Source organism: Humulus lupulus, chromosome 7, assembly GCF_963169125.1.
Source record: "Humulus lupulus chromosome 7, drHumLupu1.1, whole genome shotgun sequence".
NCBI lineage: Eukaryota > Viridiplantae > Streptophyta > Magnoliopsida > Rosales > Cannabaceae > Humulus > Humulus lupulus.
Genome location: NC_084799.1, coordinates 94,818,040 through 94,845,053, shown reverse-complemented (window position 1 = coordinate 94,845,053; position 27,014 = coordinate 94,818,040). Strand labels below are relative to the sequence as shown.

At 39.6% G+C, this 27,014-nt stretch overlaps 1 protein-coding gene across 1 annotated transcript; it reads left to right on the top strand.

The window, feature by feature from the left end:
* The first annotated feature begins 8,123 nt into the window (after positions 1-8,123).
* Positions 8,124-11,391, top strand: LOC133791983 (uncharacterized). The gene is made up of 2 exons (XM_062229893.1): positions 8,124-9,489; positions 9,602-11,391. Exons 1-2 carry the CDS (start codon positions 8,124-8,126, stop codon positions 11,389-11,391), a joined length of 3,156 nt encoding a protein of 1,051 aa, XP_062085877.1.
* The last annotated feature ends 15,623 nt before the right edge of the window (positions 11,392-27,014 follow it).

Sequence of the window (27,014 nt, the reverse complement as noted above, 5' to 3'; positions counted from 1 at the left end):
TATATTTTTAATTAATATATTTAATTCAATTTTAAAAAATTAATATATTGAAAATAAATATTTCTTTATTTTTTTTAAAAAAAATACAAAAACCAATGATGACTCGCGATATGAGACATTGAATGTATACAAAGTCTTTCCAAGGGAGACCTTGTAGGTAACCTACGATGACTCCCATGGGTAGACTTTGTAGACATCCAACGTCTCCCCCTGGGAGTCATCGTAGGGTATAAACTGTACACTCTACGATGACTCCCAAGGGGAGACATTGGATGTCTACAAAGTCTCCCCATGGGAGTCATCGTAGGGCCATTTATGATGGTTCCTCCAACAACATTAAAGGTCTACAATGTCTCCCCCATATAGCCATTAAGTTCTTATTTTGTTGTAGTGTAGAGAATTGAAAGCATAAGAACTACTATTAAGTCAAAATAAAGCATTCACAAGATAATAAAAACAGCTCAAACTCGAGCTATAAATTGTCTTTGCCCCAAGGGCATCAAAAATAATAATTACAATTATCAAATAATACCATGGGTCGCAGCCCATGTTTGAATCTTCAAAGATCGGTGGCTCTGACATCCCCCGATCCAGCTTGTTCCTTGGCCTTCGCAGCCTTGTGAGCTTCGAGCTTGGCCTCCTCCTCCTCCAGTCGAACTTGCCATCTCTCCAGATACTCCTCCTCTTTGTCGACAATAAAGCTGGTGTCAAGGTCAGAATTCATGGCCCAAATTCGGTACATGGAAAGGTCAATGGCGTTGTCTTTTTTGGCATTGAATTCTTTCAGAAGAGAGTTTTTCGCCTTCCATGACCTCAAAGGTGGTGGCCTTTTTCCTCCTAGAGCTTGGCGGTGAGTTTCTAAACCCATTTGAGCTATGTTGTTTTGGAAGACAGTTATAGTGTTTCTGTCTCCAGCTCCTTCCTGGCCTCCTCAAGCTCTTTCCTAGCCTCTTTCAGGGCATCTTTAGGTCAGGTTTGAGCAGCCTTGGCATCATGAACATGCTCGAGTCTATTGGCTGCTTCATGGCTCAAAATTTGTAACTTCCGAATGAAAGTTAAAAGGCTCAACACAAAGAAAAAAAACATTTAGGACAAGCAAAGATGAATAAGAATATTTTCAAACTCGACCAAAAATAACACTTACTGAGGGAAGCTGTAGCGTCCCAAATTTGCTAATAAGGCTTAGGGCCTTGATTAGCATGCTTGGAGGGCAATAAGTGATTTATTATTATTATATGTGAATTTGATGAGTATGTGATTAGAAATGCATGTTTAGGTGAATTAAATATGCATGAGGGCCCCGTCTGGTTATTAGGGGCATGTTTGTAATTTTAGCCTGTTGAGGGCATAAATGCAATATATGTGATATTTTGGTGATATATTTGTGATGCACGAACCAAGACAGTCCTAGGGAGCAAGTTAGCTAGAAAGTCACAACGGGGTCAAATACCCAGCTCGGGAGGAGCTTAGGGGTATTTCGGGGATATTATAATGTGTTCGGGAATTATTTAATAACGGGTAGCAATTAAGTAATGGTTGGGATATGTCAGGATTAATATGGATTTATTAGACTATTCGGGGACTTAGCGGGGTATGGCAATTGACTTAAATGCCCTTGGGGTTGCTTAAGGATCAAAGATAAGTAAAGGGTTATTTTGGTCATTTTGGCTAAAGGTTAGACTTATCTTAGGTAGTTGGGGTTATCTTTAGTCTCTAGGCACATTCTGGAAGAAAAGAAAGAAGCAAAAGTCAGATAACTCTCTTAGTTTTCTCTCAATTTGGTTCTCTCACTCTCTTGAGGCTTAGAAGGCTTTTGGGATTTTTGGAGGGGAAAGCTCTGAATTTAAGCTGGGAGTTGGGGAAATCAAGGCTTGGAGCAGATTATAAATAGCTGGGGGTCGAAACCACTCTTGAGGTAAGGATCTAAGCTTGAACTTTGTCTAATTTTCTTCTGTTTTTGTTGAAGTTTGAGGGGTTAAAGTTTAGATAATTGAACTTGAGTTATAGTAGGATTTTGGCTGGTTTTTATGGGCTTATGTGCTGCTTAAAGTGTATTGGGGTGATTATGGGATTCAATTCTGTTGTTGGGGTGTGTTTGGAATGATTTTCAGGGGAGTTAGCTCGAAAAGTTTTCATGGGAATTCTGGGTTTCGGGCTCGCGCTGCGGCCCTGTTTTTCAGCGCCACAGCCTGCTTGCATTTTTAAGCTAGTGGCCTTCGAGCGAATTTCCCAGGCGCCGCAGCGCAAAGTTTAGGCGCCACGACCCTAGGCTGGCAGATGTGAGGTAATTTTGTCTCTGTCTAGGGGCACGTCGCGGCGCTTTAGGGAGGCTGAGCCGCGACCCAAATGTGGATTTTTGGCAAAATTAGGGTTTTTAGCTCGGGAACTTGAACGTTAAGGCTCGGGAAGGTTTCTACTACCCAGTTTGGTAGAAACCAAGGTCCTGGAGGTTAGAATTATGACTCGAAACTATTGAATGGATTAGAACGTGATGGTTGATTATGGTTCATGTGTTGTGACTAGGATTTCTTCAAGGCTCGGGTTAGAGGACTGTGCTCGTGATTGTGGTGCTTGGGAAGCTCAAGACATAGGTAAGATAACTGTTATTTCCATAGAGCTTGTATGCAGGGCAGGGCCCTATATGATTGTGTTGTAGGGCGTAGCCCTTTGATTGAGTTTATTCATGTTTGGTATTTGCTTTATTCTGCTTTGTATGCATATGTGTGAATGTTCGACAAGGCCGGGAACGGCGCAAGCCGAGATCGACAAGTCCGAGAACGGCAAGGGGCCGAGAACGTCGTTAGGCACGTGGAGTGCAAGGCCGAGTGCGGCAAGGGGCCGGGAGCAGTGTCTAGCATGCGCAGTGCGAGTTGCCAGGGCGAGACCCTAAAGGATACCCGAGATATCCTTACGGTGTGGACCGCGAACCCAGGGCCTGGTAAAGCGCCTAGGACAACATGGCCGTATGTGTATAGCATATTGATGGCCGGTTTATATGTTAAGTATTTGATATGCATATGTTATCTGCTTGTGTGGGTTTTCTTGCTGGGCTTCGGCTCACGAGTGCTCTGTGGTGTAGGTAAGGGCAAGGGGAAAGTCGACCAACCATGAATACGGAGAGCATGAAGCGGCGCGTACATGTTTGGCTACCTGGCCGCCACGGCCAGGGGTATTTTGGGAAATGATTGTAATGAACCTAGATTTTGTCGTTTAGCCGACTATGATTATGTTTTTAAGTTGTAAATATTTCTAAACAGTATTTTGGGATCCCAAATGTTAAACGCTTTATGATTCTCAGTAAATGGAATTATTTTCAAAGTTTTTGACTCTGTTTATGGTTTAATTACACTTTTGACTTAAAACCTCGATTAGCGAATTAAAAGCACATTTTAAACTCACTTAGTAACGACTCTAAGGAAGTAGGGCGTTACAGAAGCAGCTCTCCAGCTTATCGAAAATAGTGGTGCCAGTATCACAACCCCTCAAGAACTCCCAATGAGGACCTTGGAGATTGTTGCAGGCGCGTCCCATGTGGGTAAGGGCCTCTGAACTGAACTTGACACCAGAGGTGCCAGCCTCGTTGTTAATAATGAATTCAGGCTCGTGGGGAGATATGGTTCATTTTTGGGCTAATGTTGGTGTGTGAGTAGAGGGGACTTTCTTTCCCTTGCTGGGAACTTTTCCAGGAGCAGGATCAGGAGGAGCAATCGAGCTTGGAGCAATTGGAGCCATGACTTATGGCAGAGGAGGATTCCTTAAAGGAACATCGGCAGAACCTAAGGAGACTGCGAGAAGATCCAAGGTTATGGGGGTAGTCTTGGACCTCTTAGGTATCTTTGAAACCCTGCCCCACTTCAAACCCTTCAAGACGATGGGTTGACCAATGAGATTCTCAATAGTCGAATCCATCTCGCATGAAGAAAGAGAATTGTCATTAGTATTCAAAAGTGTTTGTAAAAAGTATGAACATACTTCTAAGTAAAGAAACTTAAGTGGAAGATCTTATCTGGCTCAAACTTGGGGACCAAGAAACCCCTCTATCTTTAGATGATTCTAAGGGATTTCCTTCTCAATAAGTAGGGGACAACCTTGACAAATCCCTATAGTCATTAGTCATGTGTTGTACGACTATCCCTTCCCAAACCTCATTTACACTATACATGGTTTGGTATTTACCTAACCAACTACCGTCCCTGTGTACCTTAAGATCTACCCCCGACCAGGTCATAAAATTGTTTCGAAGATCATTAAAAAGGACTACGACATTGGGCTCTTGTTTCAAAAGGGTCAGAGACCACATAGACAGGTCCACACAACTTTACCTCCGTCAGACGAGCTTGGAGAGGCCTTGTCTTGTGCTTTGATCCCTGAGCTTGAAGGTTCAACTAGGCGAGGGATAGAGACTCAAGAAAGCAAGCTTCAATGCTTCCTTCTAGATGGAAGCTTGATGGTTGGGGCAGGGACATCTTCCCACCTCGCTTACTTACGAGTCCCAACATCATTTGTAGACTCACATGCATCAAGAAGACCGCATAGCCGGAGCTTTTCCACGTTAAGGAGGTAGTTGAGGGATCACTGGCCATATAGGAGCCTCAAGACTTCTTCCCTATGGTCCTTCATGGCATTAATGGGCTTTTGGCAGTGGTAATTGGATGCACAAGTAACTTGGATGAGCATCTCTAGCTCGAGATTGAAGAATTCAAGAAAATTGCAAGAAAATACTTACGGATTCGTTGAAAATAATAAAATCTGGGCGGATCAAGCCCGTCTATCCAGAAGAAGATGGTCTTGAAGTTTGAAGGGTGATTAGGTATGTCGTCGAACAACTTCATCTCCCTCAGATAGCTTGAAAACTAATAGAAGCCATCCCCACCGTGAGCTCGAGAGGGGTTTCTTTTCAGGCAAAAAAGATACAAAATCACGAGTGTCGAGGGTCCATCCCATTTCTTCTCGTGGTATAGTGACTTCAATGTGAAAAGGACCCTATATGAATTTAACTAGAGATGGAATGGGGTGATGCCGACATAGTCGGTGAATCTCCATAAGTACTCCTCTAAGGGCATTAGCCTTAGCTCGCATATGCTCACGACTCCAGGCCGCAAGCTTAAATTTTCTCTCTGGGTCATCTTCACTCGGAGCAAAATAGCTCCTTTTATTGAAGCTAGCAGACCGACACACCAGCTTGTCGTACAGCATTAGTCCATGACAAGACAGAATGTCTGAAATCTGTCTAGTGGAGGTGATGGAACTCCGATAGTGTTTAGCCTCGAAGAAAGAACTCTCTAAGGTCGGGGCAAAAGAAACTTGGGGGGTTGTTTGATCGGACATTTGATTTAATGTACCCTCCATAAATTCTAAGGAGAGTTTTCCTGGGGGAAATGCTACTATAACCCTACACTTGGGGTCTAAGGGGATCGGTTCCTGGGGGAAATGCTACTATAACCCTACACTTGGGGTCTAAGGTGTAGAGTCCAAGAACTTTACTTAGCTAATTGTTTAGTAGTATTATAGTATGTTTAGTGTTATCTTTGTTACCATGGATTTTTGGTTCAGACCGGGAATTATTTGGACACTCGTAGTAGTACTTATAGATTTTCTAAGTTTAATCTATAGTTTAAGAATATTAAGTATAAACTAAGGTTTGATTAATGTGACGGGTATTAAGGATTATATTTATTATATTATAAGGTTTAGACATCAACCAATAGGATTTTAAGCACATGTTATGAATGGTGATTAAGGATTAAGTATTTTTTAGGATTAAATTTAATAAGGAGTAAAGTTTGAATGTTATAGGATCAGTCAGCAGCTTTGAATACGTTGAGGGCTTAGTCAAGGCTGTTTACTCCATTCAAACTTAGCTAAAAATGTGTAATTTCGTGTTTAATTATTCAGCGTGTGCCGATATATCGCAGCTATAGGGGGCGATATATCGCAGCACGTAAATACGGAAAACACGAAACGATGCACGATCGCCTTGGGCATACTGGCCCAGGCGATATATCGCCTACAGGGGGCAATATATCGCCTCCTCCAGTATGTTTTCAAACGTTTTTTAATTCATTTCCTTTCAGCCATTCAAACTCCTTCAACAGTCCAGCATCTTTTGAACGAGTCTTCAGCCTCTGCTGAACGATTATTCAAATGATTTTCACCTAAAAGCCATTATTTTTATTCAAGTAAAATCAAGATATTTTCATTCCCAAACTCTATAAATAGGACCTAGTACCCAGCCATTATTCACCATTTGCTCTAAGTTCAGAAGCTGCTAGTGTTAAGTGAGTGTGAGAGTGTAAACACCTGGTTTGGGAAAAACTATAAGCTTAAACATCATAAGCTTATCAAACACTTTGGGAAGTGAATTCTATAGTATTTCGGTGGAGGTGTAGATTGGTCTTTCAAGTCTTTGAGGTAACCAAAACTCTAGTTCCTTTCTGTATTATGTTATTTTCTTTCTCATAGTCTTCTACTCAATCTCTAACCTTAATCTTCATTTTGGTTAGGGAATCTAAGTTCTTGAGCACATAAGTTCGGTAAGCATGTTTCTCAAATGGTTTAGTCGTTCCATCTCTTTCATTTCATCTCCTTTCTTTAGACTCACTCTTTCTTATGGTTTTAGGAGTGTTCCAAAAAGTCCCAACTCAGTCCACATATCCCGGTAACTTTGGTAAGGAAAATAGGCTAGAATCAATATGTTATGTGCTTATGTTATCTATATGTTTTATGTTATTAAATGTGTTATGATATGTATGTATGTTTGTAGGCTTGGGCATATGACCCATATGGCTAACAAGACCCCAAATGGGTTATGGGCATATGACCTACTTAGCTAGTAGGACCCCACTAATTCCATGGGCATATGCTTGTTTAGTCTATGGGACCCCAAGTAATAATGGCCATTATAATAAGTGTATGTTATATGTATTATGTTAAGTCTTTATGTTTCTTATGAAATTATGTGTATGACTATGTGTTAGATTTTCCTTGCTGGGCATTAGGCTCATTCCTTTCTGTTTTATGTGCAGGAAAATAAGCTTTAGAGGCGGTAAGATTCGTGACGCTTAGAGGATGTGTATCGATGGTGAATGGAGTCAAGGGGCCGAGCGTTATTTGATTCGAGGATGTAGTCTCATTTTATGTTTTTATGATTTTATGTGTATTTTCCGCACCAATTATGTAATGTCTTTTATTTTAAATCATCTTTTGTTTTAAAAACAATGGGATCCCATAATCCTTCTTAGTATTCTGTTTATTTGTAAATAACTCTTATTTTGCAAGTTACTCAATAAATTATGGTATTTTCGTAAAAATGTAAGTTTTATGTATAGTTTCGTTAATGGTCCAAATAGTCTAGAGTAGTGGGTCATTACATAAGGGGATCGGACGAACCTCAAGGTCTGGATTAGGGTACACAGAAAACCGCAATCTCCTTCTTTTCCCTTCTTTGACCTCATCAATTTGATGCCTGAAGTGGGCTCGGATGTCTTCCTATACGAGTCGCTCTTTGTACTCCCGAATCAACCGCTGATTTCGAATAAATAGAGACTCAACTCGATGAGACGGTGGGTGGTAAAGGATCGCAAGCTTGGGCCCTCACCAATTCTCTGAAGATTACACATCTAACAAGAAAGAAAAGGGTGAGGACCCCTCACATAGAAAAAATATCAAGAAAAAATCCTTATCACTTGAGCTCACAAGCTCGAGATAACGAGATATAGTAAATCGAGACTGCTCGAATGCCATGACCGAGTTGTTATAAGCTCAGGGCACCAAGAGTAGGTCCACACGAGAATGGGACGATTACGTCCAATTTGGGGTATCCTGAATTTCTAGGAAGAAATGGGCACTTACCCAAAAAGTGGATTTCATTGGGTTATGTGCATTAAAACCCTAATTCAAAACCCTATTCCTTACACTACACAAAACTTATATCCTATTACCCAATGACTTAGAAAACAAGCCATTTTTCAAGTTCTTAACCAAGTTTTTACCCAAACAAATCTCTACCCATCAAGATTATGCATCCTATGAATAAAAAGAAATTCTACATACAGTGAAAATTTCAACCAGGAATTAAGCAATATTAAAAACATAGAGGCGACTAAGTGCTCTCTGGCTTCTCCATGGCAAGACGCAAGAAAAGTAACCCAAAGCCCGCTACTCAATCGACGGTGGCTGTAACTCCAGAGGTCCGTGCGGCTGAAGGTCAGCAATCTGATGTCGAGGAAGCTATTCCGGAGGAGATAGAGGAAGTTTTCACTGACTCGATGTTTGAGTTTCCTGAATCTGGTTTTCATGATCCTTTTAATGTTGAAGGAACACTTGGAGGCAGTAGAACGGTAGGCGATGCCGATGAGGAATTGACTGATAATGCAGGAAATTTTCAAAGCCAAGCTAGGGATAAATGGTCTCAGTTCAGAGCATTGCTTCCGAATCAAGATGGGGCAAGACTCAGGTTCGAGGAGCCAATGATTCAAGAGGGTCAACGAATTACTCAGGTTGATGTGGAAGAGGTCCAATCTGAAAGTTCATTCTGGAATGCTGCGGTGGTTTGTCAGGTTCTTTGGGCTAATCCTCCGTTTGTTGTTTTCGAAGGGTTTATCAAAAGAATTTGGGGCAAGCTTGGCATTGAGAGAATTGCTAGATTGAATAATGGGTTCACATTGGTTAATTTTCGAGATGAAGTCACTAGAAATATGGTTTTAGAAGCTGGAGTGCTACATTTTGACAGGAAACTAGTCATAGTGAAGCCTTGGACTACTGATTTGGATACTTTGAAGGCAGTGAAATCAGTTCCTGTTTGGGTTAGATTGCCAGGTCTTGGGCTGCAATATTGGGGCACTAAGTGCTTGAGTGCGATTATGAGTACGATTGGGGTGCCGATCTTAGTTGATAAAGTAACAAAAGACAGATCTATGATGCAATTTGCTAGAGTTTTGGTGGAAATTGAACTTTCGGAGGACCTCCCTAAATCGGTTCAATTTCTTAATGAGAAAGGGCAGCTAATAGAGCAACTTCTTGAGTTTGAATGGCTTCCCACCCAATGTAGGGGCTGTAAAGTTTATGGTCACACTGAAAGAATGTGTAACAAGAAGCCAGTGGAGGTCTGGAGGGAAAAAACCAGAGTTAGGAAGGAGGAGGACAGTCAAGTCCCTATGAATCTGTCGAAAGTTGCAGAGACCACTGAGACAGTGCCTACTGCTACTGGGCCTGCTGGTGCAGGATTTGGGAATGAGGTTTCTGAGGCACCTTCTGGGAGTCAATTGGAAGTGGACAAGACTATGGATAACTCAAAATCTGTCCCTGATCTGCCTGTTGTAAACCAGGCTCGGACACCAGTTGAGGGAGGCAGTTCGGACTGGGTTACCCCGAAACGATTTGGTGGGAATAAGAGGGCCATCAATAAGACCAAGAACACTTTGAAGAATTCCTATAGTGCTTTGCAAGATAAGGTAGTGGAGGTAGCAAATTTGGGATTAAAATCAACAAGTTTGTTACATGGAGAATCACAACATTCTTAGTTGGAATGTTAGAGGTATCAATAAGGGGGAGAAGCAGAAATTTCTGAGCTCCTTTTGTTTTGTTAATAAAATTGGTTTAGGTGCCTTATTGGAGACCAAACTTCAGGGTGATAAGATTAAGAAGATGATGCAGTCTTTTTTTAGTGGTTGGGAATTTTCTTCTGGTTCAGCTTCTGAAGGCAGATTACTGCTTATTTGGCAGCCTAATTTGGTGTCTGTTGATGTTCTGAAAGAAACAGACCAATTACTTCATGTTTTTGTCAGGAGCTTGAAAGCTAATAAATCGTTTTGTGTGACATTTGTTTATGGTAGGAATTATATTGAGGAAAGAGTGGCCCTTTGGAAAGATTTGTCTAATCTTAGTTTTCCAGTTGCTGCCTGGCTCATAGCTGGAGACTTTAATGCTGCTTTTGAGAGCGAGGACAGAGTGGGTGGTCGTGCGATATCTTCCCTTGAGTTGGCTGATGCTCAAAATTGGAGGGCTTTGGGGTTAGTTGACGAGTTGCGTGCTAGAGGGTCTCATTTTACTTGGACTAATAAACAGATGAATGAAGGCAGAATTTTCTCAAGATTGGATAGAGTTTTCAAGAATGAAGATTGGTTGGACATTTTCCCTCATTCTGAGGCTGTCTTCAACTGGGAGCTTCACTCTGACCACTGCTACTGTATTATTAAACCAGATATTGCTGTTAACTGTGGTGTTAAGCTCTTTAGGTTCTTCAATATGTGGACTAATCATGATCAATTTAAATCCACTGTTATGCAGAGCTGGTGTAGGCCTATGCGAGGGACTGGTCTAGTTCGCCTTTGTAATAAGTTGCGTAGACTTCAGCTGGTGCTTCGGCGGTTCAACAGGCATATAATGGGTGATGTTGCCCAGAATTTTTCTGAGGCTAAAGAGAAGTATCAAGCTGCCCAGGTCTCTCTGCAGGGTGATCCGCATTCGCTAAGACTTCAAAAAATCGAAGCTGATGCTGGTGAATCTCTAGCTTATCATGCTAAAATTTATGAGAGTTTCTTGAGACAGAAAAGTAAAGTGGACTGGTTGCGGTTTGGGGACGACAACACGGCGTATTTTCACGCTTGTTTAAAGCAAAGGAGAGCCTCTAATTGTATCACTTCTGTAGTTAATGAATCCAGTAAGAGTATTGAGAATTTTGATGCTGTAGTTGATCATTTTGTGAATCATTTCAAGAAAATTATGGGAAGCAAGAGCATGGCCTCTAGCACTATTCAGAAGTCTTGTTTTGAGCTTGGTCACCAGCTGACCTTGGATCAGCAAGTTAGCTTAGTTACGCCTTTTTCTACTAAGGAAGTTAAAGAAGCTTTTTTCAGCATTAACTCGATTAAAAGTCCGGGGCCGAATGGGCTTGGCTCGGGCTTTTTTAAAGCCCTTTGGAGCGAGTTAGAGGCTGAACTCTCAACAGCTGTTCTGGACTTCTTTGAGTATGGTGTGTTGCCAGAGGAAATCAACAAAGCTACTATTTCCTTAGTCCCTAAAATTGAGACTCCCTCCCGCGCAGCGGATTATCGTCCTATTGCTTGTTGTAATTCTATTTACAAGTGCATTTCTAAGATGCTTTGTAGTAGGTTGGCTTCGGTGCTTCCTAGTCTTGTTAACCAAAACCAAGGAGCCTTTGTTAAAAACAGATTATTGGCTCATAATATCCTTATTCTTCATGATATTATAAAAGGCTATAAGAGGAAAAACATTTCCCCTAGGTGTGTTTTGAAGATTGATTTGAGCAAAGCCTATGATATGTTAGATTGGAACTTCTTAGAGGATATTCTCAATGAGTTTCGGTTTCCGGCTAAATTCATCAAATGGGTCATGGCTTGCTTGAAAGATCCAACCTATCTCTCCTTATGAATGGAAAGGTTCAAGGGGAATTTAGAGGTCGGAAGGGGCTTAGACAAGGGGACCCTATCTCTCCGTTATTATTTGTCTTAGCCATGGAGTACTGTACCCGCTTATTTCAGCAAGCATCAATGAACAAGGGGTACCGGTTTCATCCTAAATGCAAACACCTCAAGATCGTTAATCTTTGCTTCGCAGATGACTTGGTTATTTTTTGCAAGGGAGTTCACAATTCAGTTCAGATTATTAAGGAAAGTTTCAGTGATTTTTGTTGTGCTTCTGGTTTGACTGCTAACAAGGATAAATCCCAGGTTTACTTTGGTGGTGTGGCTGAAGATGAGGCTCAAAAATTGCTTGAGGGGCTCCAATTCACTGAAGGTCATTTTCCCCTAAAATACTTGGGAGTGCCTCTTCGAACAACAAGATGGAAGGCTGGTGACTGTTCTCTTATTATCAAAAAGATTCAGTCCAAATTACATACTTGGGCGAGTCGGCACCTTTCTTTTGCGGGGAGGGCGCAATTGATCAATTCAGTGCTTCTGAGTATAAGAACTTTTTGGATGAGTATCTTTATCCTTCCTAAGAGTGTAACCAAGGAGGTTGATCGGTTATGTAGGAACTTCCTTTGGGGAGTTAAGGATGGTAATTTTCAGCGGAGTAAATTGCATTTTACTGCCTGGGATCAGGTTTGTTTGCCTAAGTGTATGGGTGGTCTTGGCTTCAAGGATAGTAATACTTGGAACTTAGTGCTTCTGGCCAAATATGTTTGGGCAGTTTCTTCTAAGCATGATATTTTGTGGGTCAAGTGGGTGGATTCTATCTACTTAAAGGGGCAGAATTTCTGGCATTATAGAGTCCCTCAAGATGTGAGCTGGTATTGGAAGAGATTACTAAAACTTAGAGATATTTTCCCTGGTTGCAGACTTGATGAGGCAGTCCATCTCGGCAAGCTTAGCCTGAAATTTCTGTACCACAGGCTCATCAACAAAGACAGAGTTGTCTATGCGAATGTGGTGTGGAACTCCTTGACGGTGCCTAAGCACAGGTTCATTTTATGGCAGGCTACGCTGGGCCATCTGTTGACTCGAGACAATCTCAGTCGTTGTCACTTGGAGCTTTCTTCTGTGCTTTTCCCGGTCTGTGAAGTGGAGCAAGAGTCTCACGCTCATCTATTTTTTGAGTGTCATTTTTCCTGGCAGGTCCGAGCCCTTGTGGAGAAGTGGTTGGGATGGGGTTTATGGCCGCTTCAGCTGGATGGGTGGCGTGCTTGGATGGCTGGTAAGCCGAAGGGCCTGAAGCATTCTGTTTTGGCTGCTGCTTTAGCAGCTTCAGTGTACTTAATTTGGAAAAACAGAAATAATTGCATCTTTAAACTTAGCTCCTTTTCTGTGGACTTTGTCGTTAAGTTGATCAAATACTGGGTTAGGGGTAGACTTCTTTATCATTCTAAGAGGCTTATTAGGACAAAGGATCCAGCCTTCTTTAATAGAGTGATTCAGATGTAAGGCTTGTTGTTTGTAATCTGTTTGGATTGTTTGTAATCTATTTGGTTTGTTTTCAATATATTTCCTTTTCATCAAAAAAAAAATAATAATTTCAACCAGGAAAGTTTTTCATGCATGGAAACGGAAAGAACCGTATAAAAAAAGATGAAAGAATCAAGGTTCGAAGAACTTACACAAGGTTGATCTTGGGAATTAAGAGAACGTGGATTGGAAGAAAGGAAGCAGGAATGAGGCGATGGAACCGAGCAAACCAAGGTTTCTTTACTTTTTTTACTTGTAGAACATGCAAGGGCTTAAGAGCTCTGGTTTGTGATTTGTTCTTCTAAAAACTAAAAGGCAAAAGTGAAAATGAAGAAGGTGAATAAGGAGTTTAAATAGGCAAAAAGGTGGCATTCGAAGGAGAATCTGAGCCATTAATTCGGGTTAAAACGTGATCCAATAGGCCACGTTTAATCACAAGAACTAACGGCAAAAAAGGGAGAATAGGAAATGTAACGTCTTAAATTCGCTAATAATAAGGCTTAGTGCCTTAATTACTGTGTTATGAGAGCATAATCGAATTTTTATGTGTTAATTGTGATCATACATGTGCAATTAGGTGAATTATATGAGTTATATCATGTTATCATAGATTATGCATGTTTAGGTGTATTAATTGTGCTTATAGGCCCGATTCTGTTAAAAGGACACTTATGTAATTTTTGACCCATTAAGGGTATATTTGTATTATATATGCTTTATGAATGAGACCACAGTATTATGTGGATATATTTGAGATGTGTGGCCCAAGGCGATCCTAGTGAGCAGTTTAGCAGAAAAGTCACAATGGGGATTTATACCCAGATCGGGGTGAGCCAAGGGGTATTTTGGTAATTTTGTGTATTTTTTAAATTAATGAAAAATGAGATATATTTGGGAGAAATAGCTATGAGTGGAAGATTAGTGAATTAAATTGAGACCTTGAGGTACAATTTGAGGTTTAGTGGGATTAATGGCAAAATGACTAATTTGCCCTTGGGGGATATTATGAGTAGAAGTATAGAGTGAGGGTATTATGGTCATTTGACCAAGGGGGTTAGAGAAGTTCCACTAGGTGGGTGGGCAGGGAAGGACTTGCGTTTTTCTCCTTAGGCTCTCTTCCTTTCTTGGTTTTCCTCAACTCACCCTAGGAAGTACACTTGAATTAGAGGGGAATTCTTGGAACTTTGGAGCAATCACTGAGCAACAAGGGAGGATTAGGAGTTGTTGAAGCTGCATTCAGCCAAGAATTTTTGGAATCCTAAGGTGAGCTGTGACTTATGTTTTATTTTCACTTTTTGGAGTGTTCTTGATGAGTTTTATGGGAACTTTTGGGTTGGATTTTCGGAATTTGTAAACTTGCAATGTTTAAGGGAATTGGGTAGGCATAGAATCTGTTGTAGAGTGGTTTTAGGATTCAAAATTGGTTTGGAATCATGAATTGCGGTTATAAATTTCGAATTTGAGTGGGAGCTTGCATTCAAGAGCTCTATGTTATGAAATTTTGTATCTTTGGGTTTTTGATGTTATTAGTGATGCTATGAATGTGTGTTGATGTTGTAGTACTAACTTGTGGGTTTTTTTGTGACTAAAACCTGTTGAAAAGCCAGTTTTGGGTCGATTTTTTAGGTCTGGTACGTAGGGAAATTGCAGGGGCTTGGTTTGGGGAAGAACATAAGAACCTAGGCTCGTTTTTGGGTTTCTAGCGATCGCGCTAGTGACTCAGGGAGTGGGGATTTTGATTTTAATTTTGGGTTTTGGAGTTGGTGGCACGATCGCGCAGTACCCCAGAAAGCCCAAACTTTCTACAGGCGCAATCACCAGGTGCCCCGAAAGGTGGTTTTGTTGTTTTAGGACTAGGGCTCCAGGTGTTCGGGAACCCATTTGGTGGCCACTTGGGGGCTCAGGCGACGTTTCTAATGTCCCGAAAACTGGAAAAAGTAATCTTAAGTATAAGGTATGTGGTAAGGCTCGAGATTTGGAGTTAATCCCTAATAAGAGTGTGTTTATGTTGTGACTAGATTGTTGCAAGGCTCAAGATCATGATCGCACTTGAGGTCGTAACGTTTACTGCACGGAACTCGAGGTAAGAAAACTGCACTCGGGTTGTAATCAAGGCTTGGACCCCCATTAATGGATATAACTATGGTTATAAATGTGATTGTTCGATTAGGCATGCTTGTATATGATGCATCTAGTTGTGTATTATGCAATATATATATATATATATATATTTGATTATATCTAATCTGGGAGCCCAACCTAAGGGCGCCAAGGCCAACATCAAGTGTGCAGAATGCAGCTCGGCCTAAGAGAGTCGGGGTCGACAATATGATCTGAAAGCTCGACCAAAGAGAGTCGGGTCTAAACATCACCTAAATATTTAGAAGTGTCGGTTGCACTTGTCTAACTCATTGATTGTTAAATTTGATTATGTGTTTGTTTGAGCAGACTGTTGTTGCTAAGCTTGTTGTTTATATTTTGTTACTTGTTGAATCTGTTTATTTAAGTTTTCTTGATGAGCCTTGGCTCACGGGTGCTTTGTGGTGCAGGTAAGGGTAAGGGTATGTTGGACCAACCATGAGGTGGAGAGATTCGGGGCAATTTGTACATATGTAACCTACTCAACCGCCACGGTCGTGATAGCTTGGGAGGAACTAGGGTTGAACTCTCTCTTGTCGCCTAGGACAGTTAGTGTGTATTTTATTTGTCTTTTATCCATTTGTAACCACTTTTTGGGATCCTATGTATAAACTAAACACTTTAATGAAAAATGATTACTTCGTCACCAAAATTTTTAATACCTAACCTTGGTTTAGTATTTAATTATACATTTAAGTCCAAATGACTCGCTTAGCAAGTTATGCACCATTTTAAACACACAGTGTAACGGTCTTGGATAACTAGGGTGTTATAACTTGGTATCAAAGTAGTCTAGGGTTAAGGGTTCCTAAAGACTGGCTAGGCATGTACACTCGTCGCTAAAGATAAGCTCGACTCACGGTTTGGAATCTAATAACGTGATAATAAGCATAATAGCTTAATTGAACATATGTGTCTTATCTGCATGCTAGAAAAGAGAGCATGACATATATAAATTTATCTTATGGGAGCAAGGCCTATTAATTGATGCATGAACATTATAGACATGTGTTCTGGTATGCATATTGTAATTGGTTGTTGTGTTGTTTGGTTCTTCTCACGAGATATTTATGGATATGGTTATCATGCCTTATAGGCTAAGTCATTGACTGCAGAAAGATTCGGAAGTTATGTACCCAAGGTAGTCGATTGGATTAGGCATTGTTAATATTGGGATTGTTGATGATAAGCAGGGCCAACCCTCCATCTGCCCCCTAGAATTGATAGCATATGTTTGTTGGGGTTTTATGCCCTAATTAAAACCCAAATTCTTTGTAATCTCATTTTATTATCAATAAAAGAATAGAAATCATTTTTTGACTTGGTCAATCACTTTGCTCACATGTTTTATTTTCATGATTATTTATTTAATATAAACTTCTATTAAATCCCGAGCATATACCTAATCTTATTTATAGTGACGTAATCACAGTGGAATATAAATATGATTATATGTTCAAAAATAAGTTAGTCCTAAGATTAGTCAGTGCACCGGATTTACACTGACTTGCCAATCTACGATATGATCTACTTACACATTACAGTGTTATGTTCTTTCCAGAACATTAGCAAAGTAGATAAGATCGGATGTATTTGTTACATCGGACAGGACCGATATTGACAGTTGATAAGATAAGTAAACATACCGTTATTATCTATTCTAGTCATATCATATAGTTGACCATAGGTCAATTCAATCTCAATTCTGAGTGGTTAGTATTCAAACTGATTGTATTATTTGAGTTCTTTGACTTGTTCGTTACCAGCTTACCCTACGGACTAGCCCATACTTACATCTTGGGAACTCGGTAGTATAATTGAGTGGGAGTGTTAATCATAGATATGAACATCTATAGCTTCTGATGAAGAAGTGAAACGATGGTTTCCTTTTAGTTTGGTTCAAGGTGTTAAATGATAGAGATCTCATTTCAGTAATTAAATTAGTTTACTGAAATATCATTTACAAGGAACTAAGTGTTTTAAGGATAAAATACAATGAGGGGTAAAACGGTATTTTAGTCCTATCTCATTGTAGACCATCTATAGAGGATTGAGTGACAATTATGGTTGTAACAAGGGATAATTAATAGCGTATCTATATTTGTTATAGAGCGTTCTATGAATTCAAGAGTGCAATTCCAAGTCTATAGTGGAGTCACGAGGAATTAATAAGTTAGTAAATTTATTTGTTAGATTTATGATAACTTATTGGAGCTTGATTTCATAGGCCCATGGTCCCCATTGTACCTTGGATAAAATCATCTAGATAGTCTCAATTAATTGATTTAATCATCAATTAGAATTATCAAAGTTGACCAGGTCAATTTTGGATAGTTTCACAGAGTTGTGTAATTTTGAGAAGAAAAGAAAAATTATGGCAGATTTATTAATTAAGATAAATTGGTATCTAAATTAATAAATAAATTTAAATCAAGGTTCAAATTATAAATAATTAATTTGATAAAGGATTTAAATAATTATTTAATTAATTAAATCAATAGAAAATAATACAGGCCTTGATTTTAAGTCCAATGGGCTTATAATCAAATGGGAAATTTCACGGGCCTATAGCCCACGATAATTTCGACCTAGGGCTTCAAAATGGCTGTTATTTTATTGATTTTTTAATTAAATTAAATGGCCTAATTGAGTCTATAAAAGGAGTGCTTATAGAGAAGTCAAAACAAGGGTTTTTGATAAGTCAGATTTTCTGATAGTTTTATATTCTCTCTAAACACAAGTCCTTTTCTAAGCCTCTTTGTATTTTCTCTTCTTCTCTCTATATCTATCTTATGTGTTGAGAATTTCCCACACTAGTCTAGGTGGTTCTAAGGATACATTGGAAGATCGTGAAGAAAATATAAGATCGGTTCAGTTTCTTGATAATACTCTGCGAGAGAGAGGATACAAGAGTTAGAGAAACTGAAGGAAGGACTCTTAATTCCGCTGCGTATACTGTAAGTATTCTATTTTTGTTTCTCTTTGAATTCAATTTTAGAAACATGTTTTAGGCTATCTCGTATTAATTTGTTTAATATTAGATATACATGAAAATAAATAAAGATCCTGTATAAGTTTTTTCCAACAATGTTTGCTAGCATGCAAGAAAGATTGCAAAAGCAAGAGGAAGAGATTAGGTGGTTGAGACAGCGGGTCCCACCAGGGAACGCTACTCCGTATTTTTTGACAACAATGGCACAAGTTTCGGTTCAACCTGAGGGAGGGAACAGATGGGAACTACTGTATGAAAGATTCCAGAAGAATTATCCTCCAATTTTCGAGGGAGGCCTGGATCCGTTCATAGCCGAACAGTTGATGGGCATGATTAGCTCCATCCTTGACTATATGGGAGTGGTAGGCAATGATAGAGTGGCTTGTGCCACGTACATGCTGTGGGAGGATGTCTAAACGTGGTGGGAAGTGGTATCCCAGACCCAGAATGTTGTCATGATGGGTTGGGAAGAATTCAAACAGTTTTTCAATGAGAGGTATTAATGTGATGCAGTTCGAATTGCAAAGACCAATGATTTTGTGAACTTGGTTCAAGGTAGTAAGACAGTGACAGAGTATGTCAATGAATTTGATGGGTTGGCCAAATTCGCTTTTGATTTGGTACCAACAGATGTGGCCCGAAAGGGGCAATTAATTCGAGGATGAACTATGGGATATCCCAGCATTAGGATCACTTCAGTACATGAGAATTCTACCTACGCTCAGGCGGTAGGGAGGGACCTTTCTATTGAGAATGCAGGAGATGGGATATGGAGTGGGAGCACCATAGGGCAAGAAGCTCAGACAATGATACTCCCAATTGTGGAATCTAGTAAGGGCGAAGGCCCTAGGAACCAGAAAAGAAAGACCCCTGACAGTTTTACTACCCCTGGTACTGACATGAGGGTTCGTGGTACTCAGGGTGGCCGCCAGAGCAGCAACGAGGCCTGGAGAAGTTATCTGGTATGCGCCAGGTGCAGGAGATGCCATATGGGAGAATGTCGAGCGAAGTCATGTTTTCTATGTGTAATAGTTGGGCACTTCAAGAAGGATTGCCCAAGATTGAAGAAGGAAGGACCAAGAAGTATATATAGCTCGACTCCAACTCGAGTGTCCGTCTCGACGCAGTCAGAGTCAAAGGCTGGTCCCTCAGAGGCGACAGTCGGCTTTCTAGTTCTCAATCTTTAATATTGTGTTGATTGAGTCCGGTACTACGTATCTTTTAGTAGGGGCATAGATATGTTGTACATATATATGATTATTACGTTATGGGGCTTGAGATTTTAGTGTCTTCCAGGGGAAGTTTGTAGTTCAAGGAGATGGATTAGAGTACTACTGGTAGAGAGTTAGCCATAAAATTGATTGAGCTGATTATATGAGAATTTTGATATGATCTTGAGTATGGATTAGTTTGCCAAATAAGGTACAACCATGGATTGTAAGAAAGATAGTGACTTCTGAGTTTAAAAGGAAATGACTCGTTTGCATTCATGAGATTCCTAACTATTGTGGTAGGTACCACCAGGATTATATCAGTTAGACCAGAGGAAAACTAAATCGGCCAGTGAGGTTTCAGATGGCTTTATGAGGATTCGCTGGGATTGTTGTCGCATCTAGGAATTGAGTGTGCTACGGGACTAATGCAGGGATAGAACTAGTATCCGAAGTATTATGCATAATGGCACCAGTTGAGCATAAAGAATTAAAGGTTTAGTCTAAGAAGTTACTCAATTTGGGGATTTATTAGATGGAGCTTCTCTCCACTGAGCATGTCAATATCATGGGTTAAAAAGAAGGACAAGTATGTGGGAACATGCCATATATGGACAGTTGAGTGAAGTAATTGTCAAGAATAGGTATCCATTGCCAAGGATGGATGATTCATTCATCCAGTTGCAAGGTAAGACATTTCTCTCAGGAATTGACCCTCGATCTGGTTATTATCAGCAGAGGATCAAGGAAATGGATATTTCAAGAATAACCTCTCACACAAAGTATGATGTGATGGATTTTCAGTGAAGGCTCTTGAACTGACCAATGCTCCAGCGGGGCACGTAAATTCATCAAGTAGTGAGTACAGGGATGATTTGGACAAGTCATATTTGGATCGATCGAGAATGTTTGGGACTACTTCCAATTAGAAATAGAACACGAGTAACATTTCGTTGATATTACTAAGGCTAAGGAAGCAGGGATTACAGGTAAGGTTCCAGAAGGGATAAGTTCCGATTTCTCCAGGTGGTGTTTAAGGTCACATTATGGGAAGTGATGGGATCTTGTATGATTTAGTTAAGATAGAAACAGTAAGGAATTTTCTAAAGGAACATTTTAGAGGTTAGAAGTATTGTAGGACTGGAAAAACATATCGGCCTTTACTTGAAGCATCTTCGAGGACTGCCATACCCTTGACTGAAGTAACGTAAGGACCTAAAGTTTGCCTGAATGGATAGTTGCGTGCTAATTTTTTTAAAGTTAAAATAAAGGTGGATTAGCACGCCATGGTATTAGAATATGCATGTGATGGACTGATATAGAAGGACAGTACGGTGGACACTTTCATTGCTTAAAATGAGGAGTAAATAGTGCGATGCGTCAAGGACTAGGGTGTGCCCGTGGGTAGACTGAAAAAGTGATTTTTTGTGCTTCATAATGGATAAAGGAATAAGAACATAGGTGTTTTACACGGGACTTTGAGTTGACAATATTGTCAAATAGCCGCGGTTAGGGTGAGACGACAACACTTATGGGAAAGACGTGTATACACTAGCATAAAAGTTAGAGCATTTTGTCACCCTTAGGGGTTAACCATTAAATAAGGCATTAGTGGGAAAGAGTGAAGGACTCACAGTGAAATCATTTATTACCCAGGGAAAACTAACGTGGAGGATGATGCCTTGAGTTGGAAAGGTCCATGCCAATTGTATGATTCACAAGAGATTACAGCAAAGTCAGATAAGGAAATGACCAGGATTGGTATATGATCCGTGATTGATAATTGACATATATACCTCTAAAAACAATGAAATACAAGCCATTTACGCTTGTTATAGCCAGGAATTTTGAATGTCTGTTAAGACCTAAAATCTGTATACCGAGGGGCTGACTGCCTAACCTTTCAACAAGTGAGAGAAGAATATCAAAAACCAGAAAATCTATTATGACTCTAGAGCATCCCAGAGTTAGTGTGAAGGGATATAATTATGAATCGTATGGATGGATCGCCTAATATTGCGAGTAAGATGATCGGGTATGAGAAACCGTGACTCGACATATTAAGTTAACACACTCTTGTATGTGTGAGCGAGTTATCATAAGAATAAATATATGGAAAGGAGATCGTACGTCTGCATGGGGCACCGGAGTCAATAGTTTCGGATTGAAACCCTTTATTTATTTTCCCAAGTTCTGGAAAGATTCATAGAGGGTGATGAGTATAATGGTGGGATCTTGAATTATTAATTACCTTTAGACAGATTGACAACCTAAAGGAACAACTCAGACTTTAAGCATTTTACTTTGAATATGTAAGTTTTCGGGACATTGAGGTAACTACGATCCCTTGATTGGATTGTCACGGTGAAGAATACCGGTCGATGGCCAGAGTGACTCTGGATAAGATATTGTGAGATAGGAAATGAGAATTACCCATTCCGGGGAATGAAATGAGAGACTGGAAGTATTCTGGTTCGAAATTAGTCTGAAGGACCAATAAAGTTATTAAGGATTGTTAGGGCAAGAGTGTTTGCTTTATTGAAATGACATAAGAGTTTACAAATTTAAATATGGGAACGTGGGGTTCCAGGATAGGAGACCTTGTGCCTCTCCGAGTATGGTTAATTAAAAGATAAGATAATTTGGAAAGAAAGAGAAGATTTAACTCTAGGTTTATTTGACTTTTGAGATCCTAACAAGGATTAGGCCAGAGGCGTACAGATTAGTCGTACCCCAGCAAGGGTAGAGGTTCATAAGGTATTACTGGTGCCACTACTAAGGAAAGAGGTGTCAAGTACTACCCTTGTTTGGGTGAAGAGACCTTGGAATTCCAATAAGACTTATTGTGTAATAAAAAGCTAGTGGAAATCCTGGATAGAAGAGATAAAGTCTTATGGAATAAGACTGTCACTTTAGTAGAGGACTTGAATCCAAAATTAGAGCCAAATTAACAGGATCAGTACCCCGAGATGTCTGAATAAATTTCGAGGACGAAATTTCAATAAGGAGGGGATAGTTATAACGTCCCAAATTCGCTAGTAATAACGCTTAGTAGCTTAATTACTGTGCCAAAAGGGCATAATCGAATTTCTATGTGTTAATTGTGACTATACATGTGCGATTAGGTGAATTATATGAGTTATATCATGATATGACAGACTATGCATGTTTAGGTGTATTAAATGTGCTTATAGGCTCGATTCTGTTAAAATGACATTTTCGTAATATTTGACCCATTGAGGGTATATTTGTATTATATATGATTTATAAGTGAGACCGCAATATTATGTGGATATATTTGAGATGTGTGGCCCGAGGAGATCCTAGTAAGCAGTTTAGCAAAAAAGTCACAACGGGGATTTATACCCAGCTCGAGGTCAGCCAAGGGATATTTTGGTAATTTTGTGTATTTTTAAAATTAATGGAATATGAGAAATATTTGGGGAAAAATAACTATGAGTGGAAGATTAGTGAATTAAATTGAGACCTTGATGTACAATTTGAGTTTTAGTGGGATTAGTGGCAAAATGACTAATTTTCCCTTGGGGATATTTTGAGTAGTAGTATAGAGTGAGGGTATTATGGTCATTTGACCAAGGGGATTAGAGAAGTTCCACTAGGTGGCTGGGCAGTGAAGGATTTGCGTTTTTCTCCTTAGGCTCTCTCCCTCTCTTGGTTTTTCTCAACTCACCCTAGGAAGGACACTTGAATTAGAGAGGAATTCTTGGAACTTTGGAGGAATCATTGAGCCACTGAGCAACAAGGGAGGATTAGGAGTTGTTGAAGCTGCATTCAGCCAAGAATTTTTGGAATCCTAAGGTGAGTTGTGACTTATGTTTTCTTTTCACTTGTTGGAGTGTTATTGATGAGTTTTATGGGAACTTTTGGGTTTGATTTTCGGAATTTATAAGCTTGCTATGTTTCAGGGAACTGGGTAGGCATAGAATCTGTTGTAGAGTGATTTTGGGATTCGAAATTAGTCTGGAATCATGAGTTGTAGTTATAATTTTCGATTTTGAGTGGGATCTTGGGTTCAAGAGCTCTATGTTATGAATATTTGTATATTTGGGTTTTTGATGTTATTAGTGATGCTATGATGGTGTGTTGATGTTGTACTACTAACCTGTGGGTTGTTTTGTGACCAAAACCTGTTGAAAAGTCAGTTTAGGTCGATTTTCTGGGTTTGGTACGCAGGGGCTCAATTTGGGGAAGAACATAAGAACCTGGGCTCGTTTTTCGAGTTTCTGGCGATCTAGCGCGACTGTGCTTGTTTGGGGCGCGATCGCACTAGTGTCTCAGGGAGTGGGGATTTTGATTTTAATTTTGGGTTTCAGAGTTAGTTGCGCGACCGCACTGGGCTAGGGAGCGACCGCGCTAGTACTATAGAAAGCCTAAACTTTCTGCAAGCACAACCGCGCCAGGTGCCCTGAAAGATGGTTTTTTTGTTTTATGACTAGGGCTCTAGGAGTTCGGGAACCCATTTGGTGGCCCACTTGGGGGCTCGGGGGACGAATCTAACGTCCCAACAACTAGGAAAATTAATCTTAAGTATAAGGTATGGGGTGAGGCTCCGGATTTGGAGTTAATCCCTAATAAGAGTGTGTTTATGTTGTGACTAGATTACCGTAAGGCTCGAGATCAGGATCATACTTGAGGCTGTATCGTCTACCGCACGGAAATCGAGGTAAGAATACTGCACATGGGTTGTAATCGGGGATTGGACCCCTATTAATGGATATGACTATGGCTATAAATATGATTATTCAATTAGGCATACTTTTATGTGTTGCAACTGATTATGTATTATGAAATTTATATATTTGATTATATCTAATCTGGGAGCTCGGCCTAAGGGCACCGGGGCCGACATCAAGCGTGAAGAACGCAGCTCGACCTAAGAGAGTTGGGGTCGGCAATATGATATGAAAGCTTGACCTAAGAGAGTCGGGTCTGGATGTCACCTAAATATTCATAAGTGTCAATTGCACTTGCCTAACTCATTGATTGCTAAATTGGATTATGTGTTTGTGTGAGTATATTACTGCTACTAAGCTTGTTGTTTATATTCTTTTACTTGTTGAATCTGTTCATTTAAGTTTTCTTGCTGAGCCTTGGCTCACAGGTGCTTTGTGGTGCAGGTAAGGGAAAGGGTAATCTGGACCAACCATGAGCTGGAGAGCTTCGGGGGAGGTATGTACATATGCAGCCTACTCGACCGCCACTGTCGGGATAGCTTGGGAGGAACTAGGGTTGAACTCTGTTTTGTCGCCTAGGACGGCTAGTGTGTATTTTATTTGTCTTTTATCCGTTTGTAAACACTTTTAATGAAAAATGATTACTTCGTTCATCAAAAATTTTAATACCTAACATTAATTTAGTATTTAATTACACATTTAAGTCTAAATGACTCGGTTAGTGAGTTATGCACCATTTTAAACACAGTGTAATGGTCTTGGCTAACCAGAGCGTTACAGGAAATGACTTATGCAGAAAGAGAGTACTCGAGTACTATTAGCATCCATCCCTGTGTTGACACATGCCCACACTCGAGTGTGGTAGGTGGACACGTTTTCCGAAAGTAGTTTCAAAAGTTTCTTTCTCATAGGATTTGAACCAACACTTTTGAGGGGGCAAAAATGTTATACCAAAATTTTGAGAATAAATAAACAGCCTCGAAATGTAGGCTTGTAAGGTGTGAGCTCGTATTTAATAAGTATAACGTTATGCTTCTATAGGTATGAACAAAGTTCTGGAGTTGTCGTTTGCACTTGAGCATGAGTTTTAGGCTCGGAGACAACAAGAGTCTCCTCCAAAAGATGAGTTCGAAATACCAATCAAGCAAGGAGGTAGCAACAACTGGAACGATGAGCTCGAAGCTACATGTGATCTCGAAAGTGCGTTGGAGCAGTATTCAAGCTCGAAGACGCGTTAAATTAATACACCGAGATGCTATTGGGAAATCCCTACAGTCAAGGGATTTAGTTCAAATCAATCAACCCTATTGTTTAGGGATATTTATTTACAATAAATGAAATTGATTGTATTTAATCTACGAGATTTGTTGTTCCAATTAAACCCTGATATGGGTAACGTAGTATCCCTAAGATTAGGAGAATATCTTGTAATCGGGCCTATAAATAGTCTCGAAATATTCATTTGTAGGGGGCGTTATTTTGTTCTGAGAAAGTCTCTGTGAAATTGCTCTCAAAAAGCTTGAACACAGACTTCAATAAAAGTGACTCATGAACATAAGCAGATTTTAACTGTTGAACCACGTAGAAATCTCTGTTCTTCTTTTCTTGCTAAATTATACATTTGCTTAATTGCTCTTGTTTTTAGTTGACGAAAAATGTCGTCAAAACTGTTCTCTTTCTTAGTTTCAATGTCAAACTTGTTAGTCTTAATGTCAAACTTGATGAAGAACAAAATATAGTTATTAATCCAACATTCGAAGTCTGCGAGTCAAAAGAAGAATCACTATATTGTCTTGGGGTCTAAAAATACATGGACATCCCAAAAAGTCTGTCTGAGAAAAATCAGACTATACCTCTTGAGTTATGGCCCAAGCCAAAAGAAGATGCTCCTTGGGAGACGTTCCCTTCTTACTACACTTGCAAAATAACAAGGGCCCTTGAAGCCTTCTACATTGCTGGAAATGAAACAATTCAGGCCACCAAAATCAAAGAAACTTGAGAGTGAAAATATATGTCACTATACAAATTGACAGACACTAAAGGAGTAATTTTGCGAAAAATTAATTACTTTGAAGATTCTCAAGACCAACATGCTAACACTCCAGATATGCAAGATCATTATCTCTTCCAGTACATAGGAAAGGAATGGGATCCGACATATACATATTACGAGGTCTGCCCTTCAGCTGGCAGTGATCAAGATGAAGAAGACCCGACATGATAGAACCCACTCCACGAGGATCCAACATATAATTTTGACTACGATGTCAGCCATGAAATAATTTTTGAATAAGTGTTTTATTCAGTCGTTTAGTATGTAAGTCTTTACTTTGTGCTTTGGTCAGGGAATCTTATCTCTTATCTAGTCTCAGTACTTTTACTTCATTTCTTTTATGCTTTGTAGAGGGAAACTTATCCCTTATTTGGTCACATAAGGATGGGTCTTTTCTTTATGCTTTGTATATGGAATCTTATCTCTTATCTAGTCCCAACTGTAGTTGGATAGGTATTATGCTTGAGTGCATGGCTATATAATGTCACCATCTCTCTTTATGTAAAGACAGAACATAAAATTACGAAGCAATAAAATAACAATATTTATTATAAAAAATGTTCTTCTAAATCCTTCCTTCAAAGATAGTATGCATTATGGATTGTATTTGAAAACAAATACTCTTATAAGTTACTAGATTAACCTTTGAGTTAATTGATCTGACAATCTATCATTTATGATCATAAGTCACAATTTGGATTATAAGTCGTGCAAATTCATGTGAGAAAATTGCTAGGTTTATTAATTCGATATTTTGTCTAACTAATTATTATCACTTAGTTATTATCACTTGTAATATTTTGTTTTGATTTTTTTTCAATTTGTCTAACCCGTTCAATATACATTAGAATCATATTCTATGCATATATGCCCCAACCGTTGTCATTCTAAAGAGATTTCAGTGCAAAAGTATGATACTTTTCTACCATTTCAGATATTTAAACGACTTGAATTTTGTTTCTTGGGATAGTTACACCAAACAAATCTGGTAATGAGTGTAATATAAATATAAATCCAGTA